Source organism: Mugil cephalus, chromosome 11 (assembly GCF_022458985.1).
Source record: "Mugil cephalus isolate CIBA_MC_2020 chromosome 11, CIBA_Mcephalus_1.1, whole genome shotgun sequence".
Lineage (NCBI taxonomy): Eukaryota > Metazoa > Chordata > Actinopteri > Mugiliformes > Mugilidae > Mugil > Mugil cephalus.
The window spans coordinates 27236598-27255823 of NC_061780.1; the positions used below are offsets into that span (position 1 = coordinate 27236598).

A 19226-nucleotide genomic window follows, 5' to 3' on the forward strand; every position below is an offset into this window, starting at 1 on the left:
TCTGACAACATTTTTTGTGTGTTGGGGATATCACACAGCTCTATATTATCAACATCTCAGCTGTTTGAACTCTACCTCCAGACGTTACAGAGGAGCTGGGACGGCCAGAAGAAGGAGGCCAGGATGTCTGACATCACCTCTATCACCTGTAAAATAAACTGTCCCAACTTTAATCCTACAACCATCCTGTAGCTCATTAATAGACACCAGGCAGGAAACAGGGAGAACTCAGACTAAAGCTAATGCTGCAGAAAGAATACATGAACTGTTCCACACAAACTTTACTTTAATATTCTAATTCACTCTTTATTTTTTCTCCTTTTACACAAATGCTTACATTGCTTCAGTTAGTATCTTCGTGTCATTTCTAATATTTCTATTCCTCTTAAGAAATGTAATGTTTAAATTTGTACGACTGGAAGAATCTGGGAATGGGATCATAATGGTACTCGTAAATGCTACTATAGCTCCCGTCTGGCTGGTGTATTGGCTGAAATGTTTCTATATAGACAAATTTTTTATTGTTTATACGTATTGTAATTTGTCTTTTGTATTTAAGGCCTTGAGTCTGTAATGAAGTTTCATCCATTCATGAGACGTTTTAAAGACTCAAATATTTCTTTCATTCTTGCAGCCTTTGAATATTTCTGTAGATTTGATCAAATCTCTGTAAAGATATGAAATAATGAAACATGAATCATTTTATTCCAGTAATTGAGGGAGATTGTTTCTGCCCAGAGAGAAGAACACTCAACATTCATCCACATCTACCATGAAAGAGGAGGAGAGGGAAAAAAAACTACTTCCATGTGATCGTCCTTCCACAGAAAACGTCTTTCAAAAGGCAAAATATGAAAATATGAAAAAATATGACATTCAAGATTCAAGATGATCTACTTGTGTAGTGTTATATGAATGAAACTGAGTATTTTATTGTTAAAGAGAAAGAAACACTTCCTCGTCTGCTGTATCTTAGGATGTTTTCAATCCCATCACGTCGTCTTTTTAGAAGACGAGTGTTGATGTGATTTGTTAAAAAGCTGAGTTGTGGGCAGATGCTGGATGTTCATTCATTATTTCTTCATCCGAGCAGCAGGTGAAAGGTCTGGAGTTGGTTCCATGGTCTAATATCAATGCATCAGGGTTGTTCAGACTTTTTCTAACCACATATCTGCTGTAATATTGACCAGAGCTGAATCTGGAGCTGACAGGATTCACAGCATGAACTGGGTTTGATAGAAAAGACGAAGAGATGATTTCTCCCTGTGACACAAGACGGAGCGATTTGTGTAGTTACTGTAAGTGTTGAGACAAAATGGAAGTCAAATAATTATTCTGAGAGAAGAAGGAGAAGTTAAACATTGACGTCAAAGGTGTTAAAACCACCTACACTCAGTATATTTCATCACCATAGCTGTAGACGGAGGTCAAACCGGAACAGTTCAGTTTCTTATCTCAGTCTCACTGACATCCTCCATAAAACTGGACAAGGAATAATTGAATCAACTCATTTAACTGTGAGGATGGCAGTTTGGGATAAAACCCCTCTTCTGTGTTTTCTGGTGCTTCTGGCAGGTAAGACATGATCTGTGTCTGTTACTGTTGTTGATACTTGAATGTAAAAGGTTAAATCCAGAACTTTTCAAACACCTCATCCATGATCGTTGAGAATCTGCAGCTCCGACTCATCAGTCTACATTTTCTATCGCTGGTTTCAAACTAAAAGACCAGGAATAATTCAGTGAGTGTGTTTTAAGACTCAACACTTATCACTGTGTTGTTCTTTCAGATGCTCAGATGCCACCACCTGTGCGTCCTGAACGATCTATAGTTTATCCTTTTAGAAGTACTTGTGCTGTAAAAGGATCGACTGTCACTCTCCCCTGCACCTTCACACCAGCAACGTCTGTCGAGATAAATGGAAAAGATGAGAAACTGAAGATCGTCAGAGTCCTCTGGTGTCAGAACCATCCGATCTGTCAGGGCATCACCCCGTCTGTGTACGACAGTAATTCAACAAACAACGACCCTCGCTATCAATACCTGGGAGACAAGAAGAGAAACTGCACTTTACAGATCAGAGATATTCAGAAGAAAGACAACGCAAGCTTCAGATTCAGGATGGAAGCTGATAATGGAGCAGGACATTTTACTAACAGAACAGGAGTGGAAGTCTTAGTTGTTGGTAAGAACATCAGATCATGATTGTGACTCAAATATTAATGGATGTTAAATGAAACTAATGAAGACTTTTATTTTAGATGGGATTCAGATGATGATACAGAGCTCCAGGAACAAGAACACATTCTCTAGAGGTGAATCAGTCTCACTGCAGTGTACTACACACTGCACTTTCCACCAGCTGGAGGTCACCTGGTTCAAAGATGGACACGCCCTCTCAGAGTCTGGCCCCGCCCTCCATCTTAGCTCCGTGACTGCAAAGGATTCTGGGAACTACACCTGTGCTCTGAAGAAGAACATGAAGACACAGTCTCTGCAGCGCAGCCTGCAGGTGGAACCAGGGAAACCAGGGGAAGGTTGGTTTGATCAGTTTTCTTCAGTGAATCACTGGAATATCTGCAGAGCAACATCTTTATTGTTTGTATCTAACGAATCTTCTCACAGGAATCAACAAAGTGACAGTCGTCCGTCTGGTTCTGTTCAGTGGACACACAGTTCTCATCATCATCGTGGCTTCAGTCATCATCAAAAGGTAAATTCTACCCACAAATCATCATATTTTCTTCTTCTTCTTTCTATGTTTGTGTCAGTAGATGTGTTACAGGGTCCATCACAGTCTGAATAAATAAAACTACATTTTTTTTTTGCGACTGCCAAAATTAACGTGTTAACACAGATTAATCCATTATCATGATTAATTTAACCCAATGAACTCCTCTGCAGTTCATTTCAGGCAGTTTGTCCACGTGGAGTTAAATGTGCAGTTGATCCTGTAGTGACACATTAATGTGGACAAATGTTGGTTTAAAAAAGACACAAAAAGTTCCTGAGTCTTTTTAAGTTGTTTCGTTGAAACTGTTGAAGATGATTAATCAGCATGTTGAGTTCACTGACAAATTCTGCTGTAAAATAGAATGAGACAACAGCTATAACTTTAAACTAACTTCTGTTCTTATAAATAGTATTTTCAGTTCCTAAAAGTCCTGTTTCCTCCTCTAACTGTTCCTCTGGGCATCTTCACAGGACGTGTTGTTTGCAGGACAGGAGCAGGTCAGCAGCTGAGAAACATGTGGAAATAAAGGTGAAGAACACACTCATATACACATGCATTAACACACACTACACACCTTAACACCACCTCAACACTCCCACTGACATCCACCTGAAAACTGAACTGATACGTTCAGTTTTGTAATGAGAGGAGAGGCCATGTTGGTTTTTCTTCCACTGTGAATCTTTACAGACGTTAGACTGGACGGTGTCTTTAAGAGACTGAGAGGAAGTGATTTTAGAGGAAGGAGAAACAAGTCTGACGTCTTCAGTCACACATTAATCACTTATTTATTTATTTGAAAATGAAGCTGAAAATAAATGGCCATGGTTGAGAACATCATGTGCTCAACAGTGAACTAAGAAAGGCTGGAATGGAACATCCTCACTGAGGAGCCCAGAACAAGTCCAGCAGTCCTGTTTTTATGTGACGTACACAAAAGACGCACATTGAACTGAAACGCCTCGGCCCAACTCACTGATAAACGTCTTGATGTGCTCAGTCCACGATGGACGACTATCAAGGACTAGGCCCAGTTTCATGGGACACAGCAGCTCCAGTTTAGACTTAAACAACCCAAAAACACTGCCTTTACACACACGTCCTCCATCTATACAAATATTCAAAGGAAGGAAGGGAGGATCTACCCCTTCCCCTGGTTTCTGTGGGTTACATATTCAGACTGAACAAAAACCTGAACGTTAGACAGATGGAGCTTAGCAACAAGACCTGAAAACAGATAAGCAGCTAAGTTAACTGTGGAGTTCCTGTAAAGATGCACCTGCCATCTCCTCTAAGGTCACTGAATAACTTCAACATGTAGAAAAACAGAAGTAGAAATGTTTAACAGAAAGGGAAGAGACTCCTGTGGTATCTCATACATCATCCTCTATAGAGTCTATGTTCACATCATGGATTATAAATAGATGGATGATGATTAATGAAGTTTTTCAAAAGTCACCATCTTTGTGCCTCGTTGTCATGTCAACCATAACGTGTGCAGTAGTGAAACATAAGCGTGTAAATTTGAGTCAGTGTGTTCATGAAGCTAAAGGTCGGCGGCTAACTGTTCCAGGACGTATAGTCCTGACTCACAAAAGACCAGACGTGCTGTTGTGGTCCGAAGTAGAAAAGAAAGTTGTGTGGTCCCGTGGGAAGACAGACTTGAGGTAGATAGATGTGCGGAGACGGCACCAGAAGCTGAGCAGCGAGGCCCAGTGGAGGTCGGCTGCAGTGGATTTGTTGCAAAATCCGCCATTGCTCTCCTGTTTGAGTCGGGCATTCAGGGAAAGAACAGAGGGTCCCTGTAAAGAATATGTCCCCGGCAGCGGAGCCAGCGAGTCAGTGGCTACGCAGGAAGCACGCCAGCTGGGGAGCATGCTAAGCTAAGGCTAGCTGTGTACTGTTAATAGGTAGCAGTTGTAGTTAGATTAATCTAATCTGTCGGTTGAAAGGCTCATGGTGGCGCCGTGGCTGCATTGAGGGCGGAGACTCCAGGACTCACTGTTAAACCTTCCTGAGGCGTCGTGGGACGAACTTAACAAAACATCGGGGAAGGGACAAGCCCACGTAAAAACCCCAGTGATGTGTCGCATACTGCACACTGCTGTTGGCTAGGCTAGTTAGCTGGTGTCTATTAGTGTTTTATTTCTGATTCTAAGCGAGGGGAGAGATGTTGGTTGAAGTGTAGTTGAATGTCCCATCGCTTCTCATCACTTGCTGCTGTGGACGAGGCTACGTCGCTGGTGTCTGGTTGTATCTTATTTCTGACACAGGCAGAAAGGAGAGATGTTTGGTTGGAGTGTGGTCACATTCCCATCACTTCTCTTACCTACTGCTGCTGGCTAGGCTAGGCTAGGCTAGGCTAGTTAGTAGCTGACCGCTGGTCTGCTGGTTGGTTCTCCAGTTGGACTGAGCTTCTAAAGAAGTTTTTCCTCAGATCATGGCACAAGGGATCGTAACATCTCGTCCTGTGTTTTAATAAATACAAAAGAAACCGGTTCATCCATAAAATATAAAAACCTGTAGAGTTCCAGCTTCCATGAGCTCAGAAGGTCTGGACTAAAGAGAAGAAGAAAATCATTTGGTTTTAAGAACCAAGCTGCTTCACTACTTTGAAGCAAATGTGTTTTTCTGTTGTTGGAGTAAAAATGGTTTGACCTAATCCTAACCCTACATGGTTTAAAAGGTTGAACAGATATTCATCAATTTAAAAAAAAATAATAATAATAATAATAAAAAAAGGTCAATATGAACTCACACTGAATATAAACTTGAAATTTGTACTTGTATGAGTTATTTTTTATTTTATTTTGTTGTTTTTAGGCTGTTGAAAATCAGCTGAATGTGATCTTTTCAGTTTTAACTGATCAATTAAGAGGCAGACAAATAATAAGAACCATTTTCTTCTTGCTGAATTTAAAATGTAGTGACATTTATGTGTGAATTCAGTTTTCTCAAGGAACAAATAATTAAATAAATAAAAGGTGCACAGGGACTCACCAAAATAAATCAGACATGTCATGATGATGAATTTTCTGGTGTCATTTGTGTCGTAGCCTCCAGATGTTACAGAGGAACCAGAAGAACGAGACCAGGACGTCTGACGTCACGTGTGTCACTGAGATTTGTCTGTTGTTTAAACATTTTTAGGTTATTTCAAGTTTTTTTATAAACAAGTATCAGAATTATTTCACGTGACTTACGCTCTGTTATTAATGTTAGTTAATGTCCTCAAGTTGAATTTATCAATAAGTAAAATATGTTCAGTGATAAAATGAGCTGATATGTCTTTCACCTCGGAACGACGCATATTTTGTCTCGTTAACTATTTGAATTCATATTTAGTTGTTCTCCAAAGGTTTGACTCATTTGTTGAAATAGAAATCACATCTCTTTGCAGCTCTTCACAACAGAACTGAATTTCTCATTCGTTTCATCAAATTACAAATGTCTTTGTAAATGATTAAGTACATGTAGCACGATTTCCAGATGAATGGATCTTGTTAATGTAAACCAGTGGTTCTCAAAGAGTGGGGCGCCCCCCACTGGTGGGACATGGAGACACGACAGGAGGCGTCGTTCTGTTTGTTCTGTTTGTTCTGTTTACTCTGACGTATGGAAGCGACTTAATGTGTGAGAATGAAAATGACAGTATGAGAGCAACATCTGTGTGGCAGTGACCACTGTCAATGAAGGACTGGGCTCAGACTGATTTCATTGGTTCATCGGTTCTTTGACACGATGACAGGACGATGACTATTTATAGGAGAAAGGAATTTAGTTGGGATGCACGAGTGAAGAGTTTTGGGAGAGAGATGAGGTTTTGTAAGTGAACTAAGATGTTGAGACAAACCAGTGGAGAAAAACTGGGATCAAATAAAATGTCAGAAAAAAACTAAATGTTGTTCAATAGGAATATATATTAATGTATATGTCGCGGTGTTGAATGGTGATATTAAATATTCAGTATCGTGTTTAAATGCATATAATGATAATATGTAAATGATCCAGTTCCATTTGTACGAATTAAACATCTGCTCCTGTTTTCTTCTGTTACTGAGTTTAATTTATCTAAAAGAGAGAAATGAGATTTTATGTTATTTACATTTATGTTGATATCGTCATATTTTCGTCCTGTTTACCTTTAAAAGCAGCTTCATAACGAACGAGAGTCTGAGAGATTAGACTCTCAGCTTCATGAAACTATTCAGACTCGAGTGTTTGAGGTTTGGTTCAGGTTTAACTGGTCATGAAGAAATAAAGAAGAAACTGACTTTACTCCAAATCTGTTTATTATGTGATTGTTTGTAGAAAGGTTTGAAAGACACAGTTTGTGTTACACACTATAAGACGACTAATGGAAAACAAAACCTGATTTTCAGCAAATTCCATCCGTTCAGTGAATCCTGGGATTCATTTTCATTATTTCAACTTGTTTCCTGATTGTCACGAAAATGTTTGGAGGCAAAATAAAAATAAATGATTTATTCTTTAATGGATTTGTTTTTTTTTAATGATTTAACGTCTATAGATTTCAAATCATTTTGTAAAAAAATTCTTTCTATAAAACTGTTTAAAAAGTGTTTGAGTGAAACAAACAGGAACGTGTGACAGTGAACACAGGAATGTTAAAGTAAAAACACAACACACCTGGAAAATGATGCATGAAAAAAGAAGAATAAGGCGTCTTTTCTTTCTGATCTTAACTTGCAGTCCGCTTCATTTTCTGGGCATAAAAACATGAAATCTGAGTTTTTCCTTATTTTTCTCTGTCACTGGACATAAAGAAATATTTCACCCAGACATTTATTAATTCATCTGATTCCATGGATAAAACACACGCATTCATTAAAAATGATGAATGAGTGACTCTAAAAAAAAACCTCCTGCAGCAGAGAAATAAACTCTGAGTAACATTTAAAAAACATGATCATTAATATCTAGAATAGTTTCCATCATTAAAAATCAGACGATAATTAAGACGTGATTGAGTGTTAGAGTGGAAGAAAAATTAAACAAAACAGAAAAAACAAGTAGAGACCTTCACAAAACGTCCTGAAACACAAGTAAGAATATAAAACTATATTTATATTTATACAGAAAATGAGACGGCTCCAGGAAAGGCTTTCAGAATAAAAGATCAGATCAGAGGTTCAGGATGATGGAATGTTTTTAGGTGAACAGCTCCACCTGCAGGACGCTTGCAAACATCACATCTAATGAATCTAATAAAACCGTTGTGATTGGACAGAAAAGACGAAAAGGAAGAAGAAAAGTTTTCACGGATGATTCTCTCTCGGGTTCATCTAAGACGTGTATGACACAGTGTTTGTGAGATAATGATTTGTTGCCTAATGTCATGACTTTGGTGCAGGATAAGAAGCGTATGGAGGCGTCTGGACCAGCGCTGCAGTGGTTTGAAGCTTTTAGTGTCGGTCTGTGTGTGTCTCAGTATGTGGACGTTAAAATGTCCTGAGGTTCCTCCTCGTCGGCCGTAGTTTCAGAGCAGAGCGCCTAAAAAAAGACACGTCAACAACATGAGGGCGGAGTTACTCTCCCCCGTTGGCCGTGTTGAGTTTCTCCGTCTCTGCTGGAGGATCCGCCTCCCCCGCCGTCGCCCCCGCTGCCACGCCGTTCCCGGGCTGAGGCTTCCCGCCGCTCTTAAAGGGAAGCCCTATGGTCTTATAGAAGTAGGCGCAGTCAGCGATGAACGCCGCCATCGCCAAGAACCCGAAGATCTGGAGGAAGAGAAGGAAGAAGACATGGTCTCAGAGAGAGGTTCAGCTCAGAGGAGGAGGAGGAGGAGGAGGAGGAGGAGACGGGTTCTCACCACGGCCGCACTCTCCAGACCCGTGCCGCTGTTCTGTGACGCGAAGATGATGGAGGCGATGAAGAACAACACGCCCATGGCAGCGGTGTACAGGAAGTCCTGAAGAACACAGACAAACCAGGAGCTTCAGAACCATGGACAGAGACCAGGGACGTCCCCCCAGGTCTGAGCTTCAGAACCATGGACAGAGACCAGGGACGTCCCCCCAGGTCTGAGCTTCAGAACCATGGACAGAGACCAGGGACGTCCCCCCAGGTCTGAGCTTCAGCACCATGGACAGAGACCAGGGACGTCCCCCCCAACACTCTAACACTCAATCACGTCTTAATTATCGTCTGATTTTTAATGATGGAAACTATTCTAGATATTAATGATCATGTTTTTTAAATGTTACTCAGAGTTTATTTCCCCCCCAGGTCTCATGAGCTTCAGTCACACGGGATGAACAAACTAAATGAGTTTCCCTCTAACGTCCAGAGTCGTGTCTCTGCTGCAGTTCAGTGAACTTATTGAACCTTAATGTTTTTCTGTCCCGTCTGTTTTTATTCCTCTTTAGCCATAAAAACATTTAAAAAAAAAAAAAAGGTACTTTTTTCCAATGAAGTGTCAAAATTGTCCACATTATTAATTACAAATTTCTTCCAGTGTAAAATAAATATCTAGAAACTTTAACAGTTGTATTAAGTCTTAGACGTTACTTGCTGATCTGCTGTTGAAGTATTTACACAAAGTTCTCCATCTTGATTTTGACTAAAAAAATATTTTAAGAAGTTGTACTTCCACTGACAGGCCACTGGGTGGCAGTGTATTGACTGATACACGTCCACCAAAACTCATACAAACACATACACAAACATAAACTGCAGCCTGCAGCCACCAGGGGGCGCTCTAGTAGCTTTGGCTTCACTCCAGTGGGGGTTCTGAGTGGACGGGTTCTTACCAGGACGCTCCAGCAGGTGATGTTGACCTTCTGGTGCAGCTTGGTGGAGAGGAGGATGAGGAGGAGCAGCGTGAAGAGGAAGGCCGTGCAGCTGACAAACTCAAAGAAGTAGAGGGCGGAGCAGTTGTTACAGTTCATCACCACCTCCTCCAGGATGAAGGCCACGAACGAGAGGAGCTGCAAGGAGGAGCAGAAAATACATCACCCGAGTTCATGTCCACGAGGAGAACATAGAGGAGGACATGGAGGAGGACATGGAGGAGGACATGGATGAGGACATGGAGGAGAACATAGGGGAGGACATGGAGGAGGACATGGAGGAGAACATGGAGGAGATACTACTAGTCCTTATTCCTCCTCCTCTGAGATACAACATTAAAACCAAAACCAGGATCTAAAGGAGGCTCAAAGCGTTTAAAGTGAGAATAGATGAGTGGACAGATGTGGAGGAGAAGGAGGGAGGAGGAGGAGGAGGAGTTGGGAGGAGGAGGAGTTAGGAGGAGGAGGAGTTACGAGGAGAAGCAGGATGAGGAGTTGGGAGGAGGAGGAGGAGGAGGAGGAGGAGGAGTTGGGAGGAGGAGGAGTTACGAGGAGAAGCAGGATGAGGAGTTGGGAGGAGTTGGGAGGAGGAGGAGGAGGAGTTAGGAGAAGTTAGGAGAAGGAGGAGGAGTTAGGAGGAGAAGTTAGGAGGAGGAGGAGGAGTTAGGAGGAGAAGTTAGGAGGAGTTGGGAGGAGTTGGGAGGAGTTGGGAGGAGGAGGAGCAGTGACTGTGAAGTGAATGTGGTTCCTCCTCAGAACCACAGGAACCGTGAGTCAGTTATAAACAGACTGAGCTGAGACCAGCCCTGGACCACAGACTGAAACCAGACCAGAACCGGAGCTAAAACCAGAGCTGACGTCAGGAAACTTTCCCCAAACTCTGGAAACAAACACTTGGTCCATGTGGAGAATAAATAGGACGAGTCCTCCAGACGTCACTCACTCGCTGTCCACGTCCAGTCAACGCCTGCGGCCACTTTATTAGGTACACCAGAGACCAGTCCTGCTGCAGACCTGGTCCCTGAGGAGGTTCTGCTGTCCAGCTTTAGTTCCTAATATCATGACGTGTTTCCACATTAGAGCAGCTGGTCTCTGAACGTGTTCACTAGTGTCCCTCATGTTTTGGTAAAAACCACAGACGCTTCCATCACTGCAGCTCAACACGTCCAGATCCAAACCGTCTCTGATCCATCGTCAGTATTATTCTGCAGGATCCTAATAGTTTAATGCACAGATGTTTTTCATTGGATTTTGTCTCTGTTGTGTTACATTTATGTGCAACAAAAGCTACGATGACAGTTTCATTTCCCTTGTGGATCATTAAAGTCTGAGTCTGAGATCGTTTAACAGGCAGTGGGACAGTGGGACAGGTAACTGTGTAGACAGTGGGACAGTGGGACAGTGGGACAGTTGGACAGGTAACTGTGTAGACAGTGGGACAGTGGGACAGTGGGACAGTTGGACAGTTGGACAGGTAACTGTGTAGACAGTGGGACAGTGGGACAGGTAACTGTGTAGACAGTGGGACAGTGGGACAGGATGACAGGATTAATAATATTAATAATGATTATTCCTTCATGTCAGGCGACAGGGACTCTAATTAAATGAATGAATGTCAGATCTGTGAACATCCTGAGTCATTTTGTTTAGTGGCAGAAACATAAAAATCTGTTTCTCACAGCGTCTCAGTTCCTCAGCGTTCAGATTCCTGGAAACCTTAAAAGAAATAACCAAAACCAACCCCAGAGGTTCAACCGTCCTCAGACGTTAAACTAATCCAGATCATGATCAACCAAACTTCCCCTAACGAGGAGCAGTGGACTGAACCAGATCAGACCTGGAAGATAAGTCACGTCTACAAAACTATTAAAACAAGACGTGAAGGACGAGCTGCTGCTCATTATTATATCATCCTCATTTTAGTTTTAAAGGACATAAACAACAGAACATTACACAGACTAACGCTAATATTATTATGATGATTATTAAAGCTGCTCATGCTCTGGAACCAAAGGTCATTTATCATCAGTAAAACAACTACTTGGTTCTGAAGTTTTATTTATAGATGAAATCATTCTGGATTTGTCCTTAACTTTATTTTCCTGAAGTAAATCTGTGCTTCTTGTTCTTCCCCTGAAAATTCATACGTGAATCTACACCCACTTGCCAAAACATTAGGTACAGTCGTGACTGTTCCTCAGGGTTTAAATCACCTGGATGATGTTTGTTACTAAAGCAGAACGTTCTCTCCGTGTGTTTACGCTGAGAACACACGTGTTTGTGGTGCGTCGTGTTTTTCCATCTCATCAGGAAGTCGTTTTACTCTTTACGTGCTGGTCAAACCGCAGTTTTTCTGTTTGTAATTCAAACTGGGGAACTTTTAGCCGTTAGCTTAGCTTAGCTCATCCAGACAAACACACCAGAGAATCTGAGGCTCAAACTCGCTTCATCTGCACATTTATCACGGTATCACCTCCTCTGGTGTAAATGATGCTCCAGCTCCTGCCTCATGTTCATAGCAGCTCATCAGACCCGTTCAGAGGTTAAACCTCCTCCACACACACTGACTGTGGAGATGAGCGTTACTTTAGTTGTACCTGTACATGTGGAGTGAGAATGAATTTGAATGAAATCTGATCTAAACCCAGAATTACTGGCAGCACATTTTTCCTGCAGGTCCTTCCTCCCCTCCCTGCACATCCTCTTTTTGTCCAGCGCCGGCTACTGAAAGAATCTGAGCTGAACAGGCCCTCAGGGTCCGGATGCAGCCCAGCCGGCCCCCCCTCCACCCCCATCCACCCCCCTCCACCCCCCTCCACCCCCCCCTCCACCCTCCATCACCCTTCACCGCCTCCTTTAAGCAACTGTTGCGACAGCGGAGGGTCAGGAGCTCAGAGATCTGCTAACGACAGCCAAACGGACACTTCTGCAACACTTTCACTTCCCAGTGAGGAAGAGGAAGGTTCGGCCGGAGAACGGACACACACATGTTGCACCACAGCCTCAACGCTGAGCTACAAACTTCTACAAACACGTCACCTCCACATCTTCCCTCATCAGCAGGAACTCCCACGTGTCCCACACGTCCCACGTGTCCCACGCGTCCGTCCTGCAGCCTCTCACACTGAGCTTCACTCCACCACACGTTACTGCAGGATTATGATATTCTACATATTTTGCAATATTCTACATAGTTCACTGGTTCATTTTAAATGCAGCTTAAATACAAGCTGCATATATGAACCTCATGGACAGAGACGATTCACTGGACAAACCGAGTCAAAAAAACGATATGAATCCAGTCGTTCACGACTTTTTCTTCTTCTTTTAAAGTCAATAGAAAGAAGTTCAAGTCGATATCGTATCTGAAGAAAAAGCGTTGTGATACATCCGATATATTTGGATTAAAATAGTTCTCAACGAATGCAATGAAACCAAACTGCACAGATACTGTTCAGAGTAAAAACCACTAAATATTCACTGAAAGAGACGGAAGTTTTGATGCCGGGGGTTAAAATACGCACAGTTTAAAAGTAGATAAATAAATGTGTGTCACGGTTTGTGGAGCTGAAGAGACGTCCCAACAAATACACTTAAAAAGCTGCAAAGGACACGTCTTCTTTTTGGGCTTCTCGTATTGTATGAAATATACGTACATTTGTTTATTACAGTAAGAAGTTTAGAGAATTGAGAAGTAAAAGCAGTTATTTCTGAGTAAAACTTACTATGAGAGTATTTACTGAGGAACTAACTCAATTCCACCGATTTAAGGGGAAGAGGTGGAGTTAGATACGTGTTTAACTCCTGTGTGTGTGTGTATATGTGTGTGTGTGTGTGTATTTGTGTGTGTCCACGGTTTATATTGTATTTTTCTCAGTTAAACACCTAAACTTATAATCAGACCCTGTGTTCTATGTGTAATCAGTTTGTCACTGTGAACGGGACAAATGAAACGAATGTGTGTCAGTCCTGTGTGTTTAGCCTTTTAGCAGCTAGCGCCAAAAACCAGAAGTCACAGAAGAACTGGCGGGTGCAGAAAAATAAAGAAGGAAGTGTCGTCTGAGACGAAGTGGTTTACTACAAACTACACTTCAGCAAAACACCAACAGACACAAAGACAAACCATTAAAAAACGGATTCATACGACGCAAACAGGAACATTTTCTCTAGGAGGCTTCACAGCCTGAAAAAATTAAAAACACTGATCCAGGAAGGAAAATTTAGACGTAGAAAATCTGCAGCTTGTTCCAAAATCTCCTCAAATTAATGCAGTTTAACAGCAACACAAACTCCACAAACTCCACAAACTCCACAAACTCTACAAACTCTACAAACTCTACAAACTCTACAAACTCCACAAACTCTACAAACTCTACAAACTGGCCACTGACGAGTGCAGGATCAAATCTGCAGCACCAAAGAGAAACGACCTTATTTATTTATACAGGATGGAAGCTAACCCTTCGCTAACCCTCTGCTAACCCTTCGCTAACCCTTCGCTAACCCTTCGCTAACCCTGCGCTAACCCTTCGCTAACCCTCTGCTAACCCTTCGCTAACCCTGCGCTAACCCTGCGCTAACCCTGCGCTAACCCTTCGCTAACCCTCTGCTAACCCTTCGCTAACCCTGCGCTAACCCTGCGCTAACCCTCTGAGGTTATGACACGACGCACAAATAAAACAAAAGTGACGAAAAGATTCATCAGTTTCCTGTTTGGTTAAAATAAGTCAGCGAAATGAAATCAACCTGGTTCAGTTTCAGAGGTTTACATGAGCTAGCTGTTAGCATCACTGTTAGCATCACTGTTAGCATCTGCTCTGCAGCCTCTGTTGACTCTTGAACCATCGGACTAAACTCAGGACTCAGTTTTAGGAAGGAAGACGTCTTCAGGTTCTGTCTCCTCCTCCGTCTTTGTTGTGTCCTTCACAGCGTGAACTCGTCTTCTTCTCCTCCATCTTCTTCGTTTCCTCCTCCTCCTCAGGATAAACTCCTCTTCCTCATCCAGAGGATGAACTCGTCTTCTTTTTCTCCTCTTTCATTGTCTTCTTCTTCTTCTACATCTTTTTCTCCTCCTCCGTCTCTGATTCCGTCCACATTTGTTGACGTCTTCCACGTGAGACGTTAAAGAAGCTAAAGAAGAACTTTAAAACGTTTCCTGTGTCTCTGAGTTTATTCTGTGTCAGAGCTCAGTCTGAATCCACCTTAGACGATAAAAACAAAACTAAACAGAGTCTGAAACCGGTTTCACCAGAACTCTTTTCCCACAGCGACACCACAAACTGGAAAACTGGTTCCACAACATTTTATTACAACCACTGTTCACAGGTTTAACATCAACCGGTCACTGGTTTAATTAATCATATCTGATTAAATTCAGGTTCTTACTCAAAGCAACTTCAGCCACTAAATATTAAAAATCTTAAAAACCTAAAAATAAACTCATAAAACATTTTAAAAATACAAAAATGTAATGAAAATAATACAATTAAATATTTATAAAAAATAAATAAAATAAAAAAATAAAATAAAGTAATTATAGAAATATATATATAAAAAAAGTAAAAACTAAATAAACCAACAAGTGGAGCTCAGAGAATTCTAATAAAAGTTTCTTTGTGGTATTTTCGTTCTATGGCCTCATTTCTTTTTCAGTTCTGAGTCAAACCTCTGAAACATGAGCTTTATGGAGTTTCTAGACCATTTGTCACGTGTTCGAAAGACTGAAAGCAACTCAACGAAAAACAAACCAATAATAAACTCAGTCAGTCTGATGTAAACAGCATGATACCCATAAAAACCCTGTTAGGTTTCAAATGTCCTTTCTGTTGATATTATATTTTAATGGTTCATCCTCCTGTGACTGCGTCTGCACCACGTGGCCACAACAACAACACAAACCACGGTAGGAAAAAGCTGCTAAAAGGCCACGATGACAGAAACACAGAGCGGCAGAAACACGTGTTCAGGTTCAGAGGCTCAAAGAGTTTAGATCATCAGAAACAGAAACGAGCTCAGAACTGAACAGAACTGAACATGAACCCAAGACTGAACCGATACTCAGACACAACACGACCGGACGTCTCCATCAGGTCTGGGTCCGGTTCAGGTTTTATCCGATACCGGAGTCAAACCGATTCTTTAGAAACGGAGCCTTTTCATTTTTAACGCATTTAGTGACACGTTGGTTGAACAGAATATTTATTTAAATAGTATAAATAGAACTAAGACTAAGAAATGAATCCTGATCCTAATGAACCAGAGTCGTGGGGTCTGTCAGGCATCACAGACGCTACATCTCTGGTCTCTTAATAAAATGCTAATGCTAATGCTAATGCTATGTGTGGTCAGATGTTGGATCTAATTCCAGGTGTTTCCTCCTTGTTGCATCTTTAGAGGTGAAGTCCAGACAAACTTTAGACAAACGTTTGGTCTCAGACGTGTTGAAGCTTCACTTCCATCCATGCAGCTATAGAGCTAAGGAGGCTAAGCTAATGAAACACTCACTGGAACCAGATCGGTCTGGTTACTACTGTTAGCATCAGCACCGTTAGCATCGGCACCGTTAGCATCGGCACCGTTAGCATCGGCAGGTGAATGTGGAACAAACTTGTCCCACATGCAAAATTTGCAAAAACACGAGGGTGTCTGAGGACAGCAACACAACGAATTCATTCCACCACCTGAAGAACAACCACAAGCCACAAAGAGGACGATGAGTCAAGAGGAAGCAGCAACATCCTCCGGTAAATGAGGACGACTGATGTGTGGACACAGTCCCTGTTCTGGGTGACCTGTCCCTTACTTTTTTATGAACGAGGGGAAAAAAGATGGCGGTTACTACGGTAACCAGAGGCACAGCTAATGACATCACAGACGTATCGGTTTAAATGTGAGTATGTTTCCTGTGTAGATAGAAGTGAAGTTATTGAACCTGGAGTTAAGCAGCTTCTTAAGGAAAAGACGAAGCAGAATATTTTATCATGATTTTCATCGTTATCTCCATATTATTTCAGCCCACGTCACCCGTCCCTTTTACAGACTTATGCGTTGTCATGTCTCACTCCTGTGACGGACTGAAAGAAGACAGACCTCGGTGAAAGTGAGGCTTGTCTCTGTGAACTCACCACTTCCAAAATCTTCAGCAGGAAGCGGATTTTGTTGAGGAGCTCCGTAGGAACCACGAAGAAGGAGGATTTGGGGTTTGGAGCCGTCGTGGGGGAGTAAACTTCCATAGCCATGATGGAGCTGAGGGACAGAACAGAAAGACGTCAACAGGCGGACGATGGACCATCTTCCTCAAAATAAAGTCCAGAGTTAAAGCTCGTTCACACTCAAATTCACATTCAAACTTCTTTTTTCTGAATGTCCTCCCTCCTGTTCTCACCGTTCTGTGTCTTTGATGTGTCTTTAATTTTGTGGTGGGACTTTTTAAACCCTCTGTCCTGATGTGGATCTAAGATTCATCTCCAGAGGAGTTTTAAACATTTGATCTGGTGTGAATCTACTCACCTCAAAGAGACTGACGTCATCTCTCAAAAATAAAATGAAACACAGATTCACTGAGCTGATCCATGGCCACCATCCTGGTAACCAGTGTTATAGTCCTGGTTATTAACCCTCCATCGTTCCTCTGGTGGTTTATGTGACAGAGCAGCTTCATGAAATAAATCCTAAATATTCTGGACTGATGAACTGGTGGGAGGTTAAACTCTGGGTTTTACTTGGTCACCAGCTCGTCGGGGGTTTTCTGATTCATTTCACACATCTGATGTCATTAAACTAAAATAAAAACTGTGACCTATTGATTTAAATGTTAGAGAAGCCACAAACCTCTGGAACCAACGGCTACAACAGTTTTATTTTCAAGAAATTATTATTAGAATTATTAGAATTGTTATAAATAGAAACTGAAAATACCAAAATAAATTGAAAGTGAATGAGTTCAGGACTTCAATAATGATACTTGGACATAATATACGAGAAGAGATGTGAAAACATGTCCAGTCCTTTCTGACTCAACACCGTAGTAAACACACTTCTTCTTCTTCTTCTCTGTCTGCGTCTCATACGTTCGGGTTAACGTCCTCTCATGGTTCGTTATGCACAGAAATCTCTTTACGGCTCTTTACGGGCGCCTGGACGGCTCGGGGATAATTATACGTCTGACTTAAACTCAAACCTACAGCCTGTGTTTCACTGTCAGATAGTTTCTTATTTGTTTACTTTACAGAGCGTCCGCTTCTTATTCCCATTGGTTGGTTTAAAACATTTAAAGCTTCAGCCCTGTTGGACCAGGAGCTTTTATGATGTAATGTTGACTTTACAAGTCGTGCAAACGTCAGTGAAAACCAGCGAGATACGTTTAAAAACCCAAAAATACAAATAATACAGTTACTCACACAGTTCCCCCAAAACTACTAACTGCTATCACTACATAATAATTACGTTAAATTAATGTATTAGATACATTTAAAAAAAGACTCATCTAAGAACTGAAACACTAACTTCTTTTTTATCAACATTCATGAAATTTACATTAACAAACAAGAACAAGCGTCAGGAGCTTCAGCCTTAAACTCACACGTTTCTTATTTCTATCTGATCATATTCATCATATTTACTGATCCCACTTCTTCCAGAGAGACATCAACAGTTATAATAATCTAATTCAGTCCAAAACCAATTATTATTAATTATTATTAAACATTAATATATTTATGCAGTAAAAGCTTCCAGTGGCCGATACTGATCCATGAACCACTGAACTTTAAACTCGTGTCTTAAACAGATCGACAGATATTCTGGTTAAATAATAATTATCCCGGAGTGAAAGTGAAACCAGACACACAGGTGTGTAAGGTGTACAATGCAAATACTGACGAACAGTTTACACAATAAAAACGGTTCAGATCGCCAGAAGGAAGGTCCCAGTTTGTACTGTAATAAAACACCACCAGACTTACTTCAAAAATATTATCATTTAATAATTCCTTGGTTACAGATTATTAGAGAAACTGTTCAGAAGACGGGTTTATTCTCGCTTTGTGTTCCAGTGAATTCGGAATTCGTTTCATCTACTTTGCTGTAGTTTATTTTGATAAAATCTGTCTCTATCCCTTTTTATCAAAACTCGTCGTTCTCCGCCTTTATTTCCTCTGTAATCAGATGGAGGGGAATACCTAGAAAATTAAATGGGCTGCCTCGAAGTAAACGATGAAGAGGAAAAGTGAATAATACAGAAAAGCCGGATGGATCTTTTACAACATTTATCAAGTTTTTTATTTGTTTTCGACGGATAAAGTGACACTTTTCTGTAGAAACGCCTTTAAGAATTAAATTGAGCAAATTTTAAACGCAGTCTGGCGTGCGGCCATTCCCAGACACACACCGGAATTCACTTTTAATGGTGGCCTGAAATCTGCTCAACGTAACCGAGTAAAACTAGAAGTTAGGTTAAATTATCAACTTATTAAAACAGGAAAGTGTAAGAATTAAACTCACCGCTCAGTTTTTCGCCAGCTCTGAACAAAGTTTCCAGCTACGAAGTTCAACGCGAACTCTGCTTTGTTTCTTTCACACGAACTTCCGCATTTACTTCTTTTCCTGCGATTTACGTCAAGTTACAAGTCTCACTCTCACTTCCGGTAAAGACCTTCAAAATAAGTTTCATATTATGTCCAAGA

The 19226-nt window shown here is 41.3% G+C and overlaps 2 protein-coding genes across 2 annotated transcripts; one reads left to right on the forward strand and one right to left on the reverse strand.

Annotated features, from left to right (window-relative positions):
• Positions 1-1428: 1428 nt before the first annotated feature.
• On the forward strand, positions 1429-7184 carry LOC125016410. Its single transcript, XM_047598892.1, has 6 exons — positions 1429-1575; positions 1790-2185; positions 2262-2537; positions 2626-2713; positions 3205-3262; positions 5791-7184. The coding sequence occupies exons 1-6, from the start codon at positions 1524-1526 to the stop codon at positions 5836-5838; spliced, it is 918 nt and encodes a 305-aa protein (XP_047454848.1). The 5' UTR covers positions 1429-1523; the 3' UTR covers positions 5839-7184.
• Positions 7009-19176, reverse strand: cmtm6 (CKLF-like MARVEL transmembrane domain containing 6). Its single transcript, XM_047598893.1, has 5 exons — positions 19045-19176; positions 16668-16788; positions 9505-9681; positions 8565-8663; positions 7009-8472 (listed from the first exon to the last, which is right to left on the reverse strand). The coding sequence occupies exons 2-5, from the start codon at positions 16779-16781 to the stop codon at positions 8284-8286; spliced, it is 579 nt and encodes a 192-aa protein (XP_047454849.1). The 5' UTR covers positions 16782-16788; positions 19045-19176; the 3' UTR covers positions 7009-8283.
• Between the last annotated feature and the right edge of the window lie 50 nt (positions 19177-19226).

Excerpts from the sequence above, each read along its gene's own strand:
- LOC125016410 (XM_047598892.1), top strand. The coding sequence starts at position 1,524 with ATGGCAGTTTGGGATAAAACCCCTCTTCTGTGTTTTCTGGTGCTTCTG. Across the intron at positions 1,576-1,789 it reads TTTTCTGGTGCTTCTGGCAG|ATGCTCAGATGCCACCACCT; the intron begins GTAAGACATGAT and ends TTGTTCTTTCAG. Across the intron at positions 3,263-5,790 it reads AGAAACATGTGGAAATAAAG|CCTCCAGATGTTACAGAGGA; the intron begins GTGAAGAACACA and ends TTTGTGTCGTAG.
- cmtm6 (XM_047598893.1), bottom strand. The coding sequence starts at position 16,781 with ATGGCTATGGAAGTTTACTCCCCCACGACGGCTCCAAACCCCAAATCC. Across the intron at positions 9,682-16,667 it reads TGCTGAAGATTTTGGAAGTG|CTCCTCTCGTTCGTGGCCTT; the intron begins GTGAGTTCACAG and ends TCCTCCTTGCAG. Across the intron at positions 8,473-8,564 it reads GTCTGGAGAGTGCGGCCGTG|ATCTTCGGGTTCTTGGCGAT; the intron begins GTGAGAACCCGT and ends CTCTTCCTCCAG.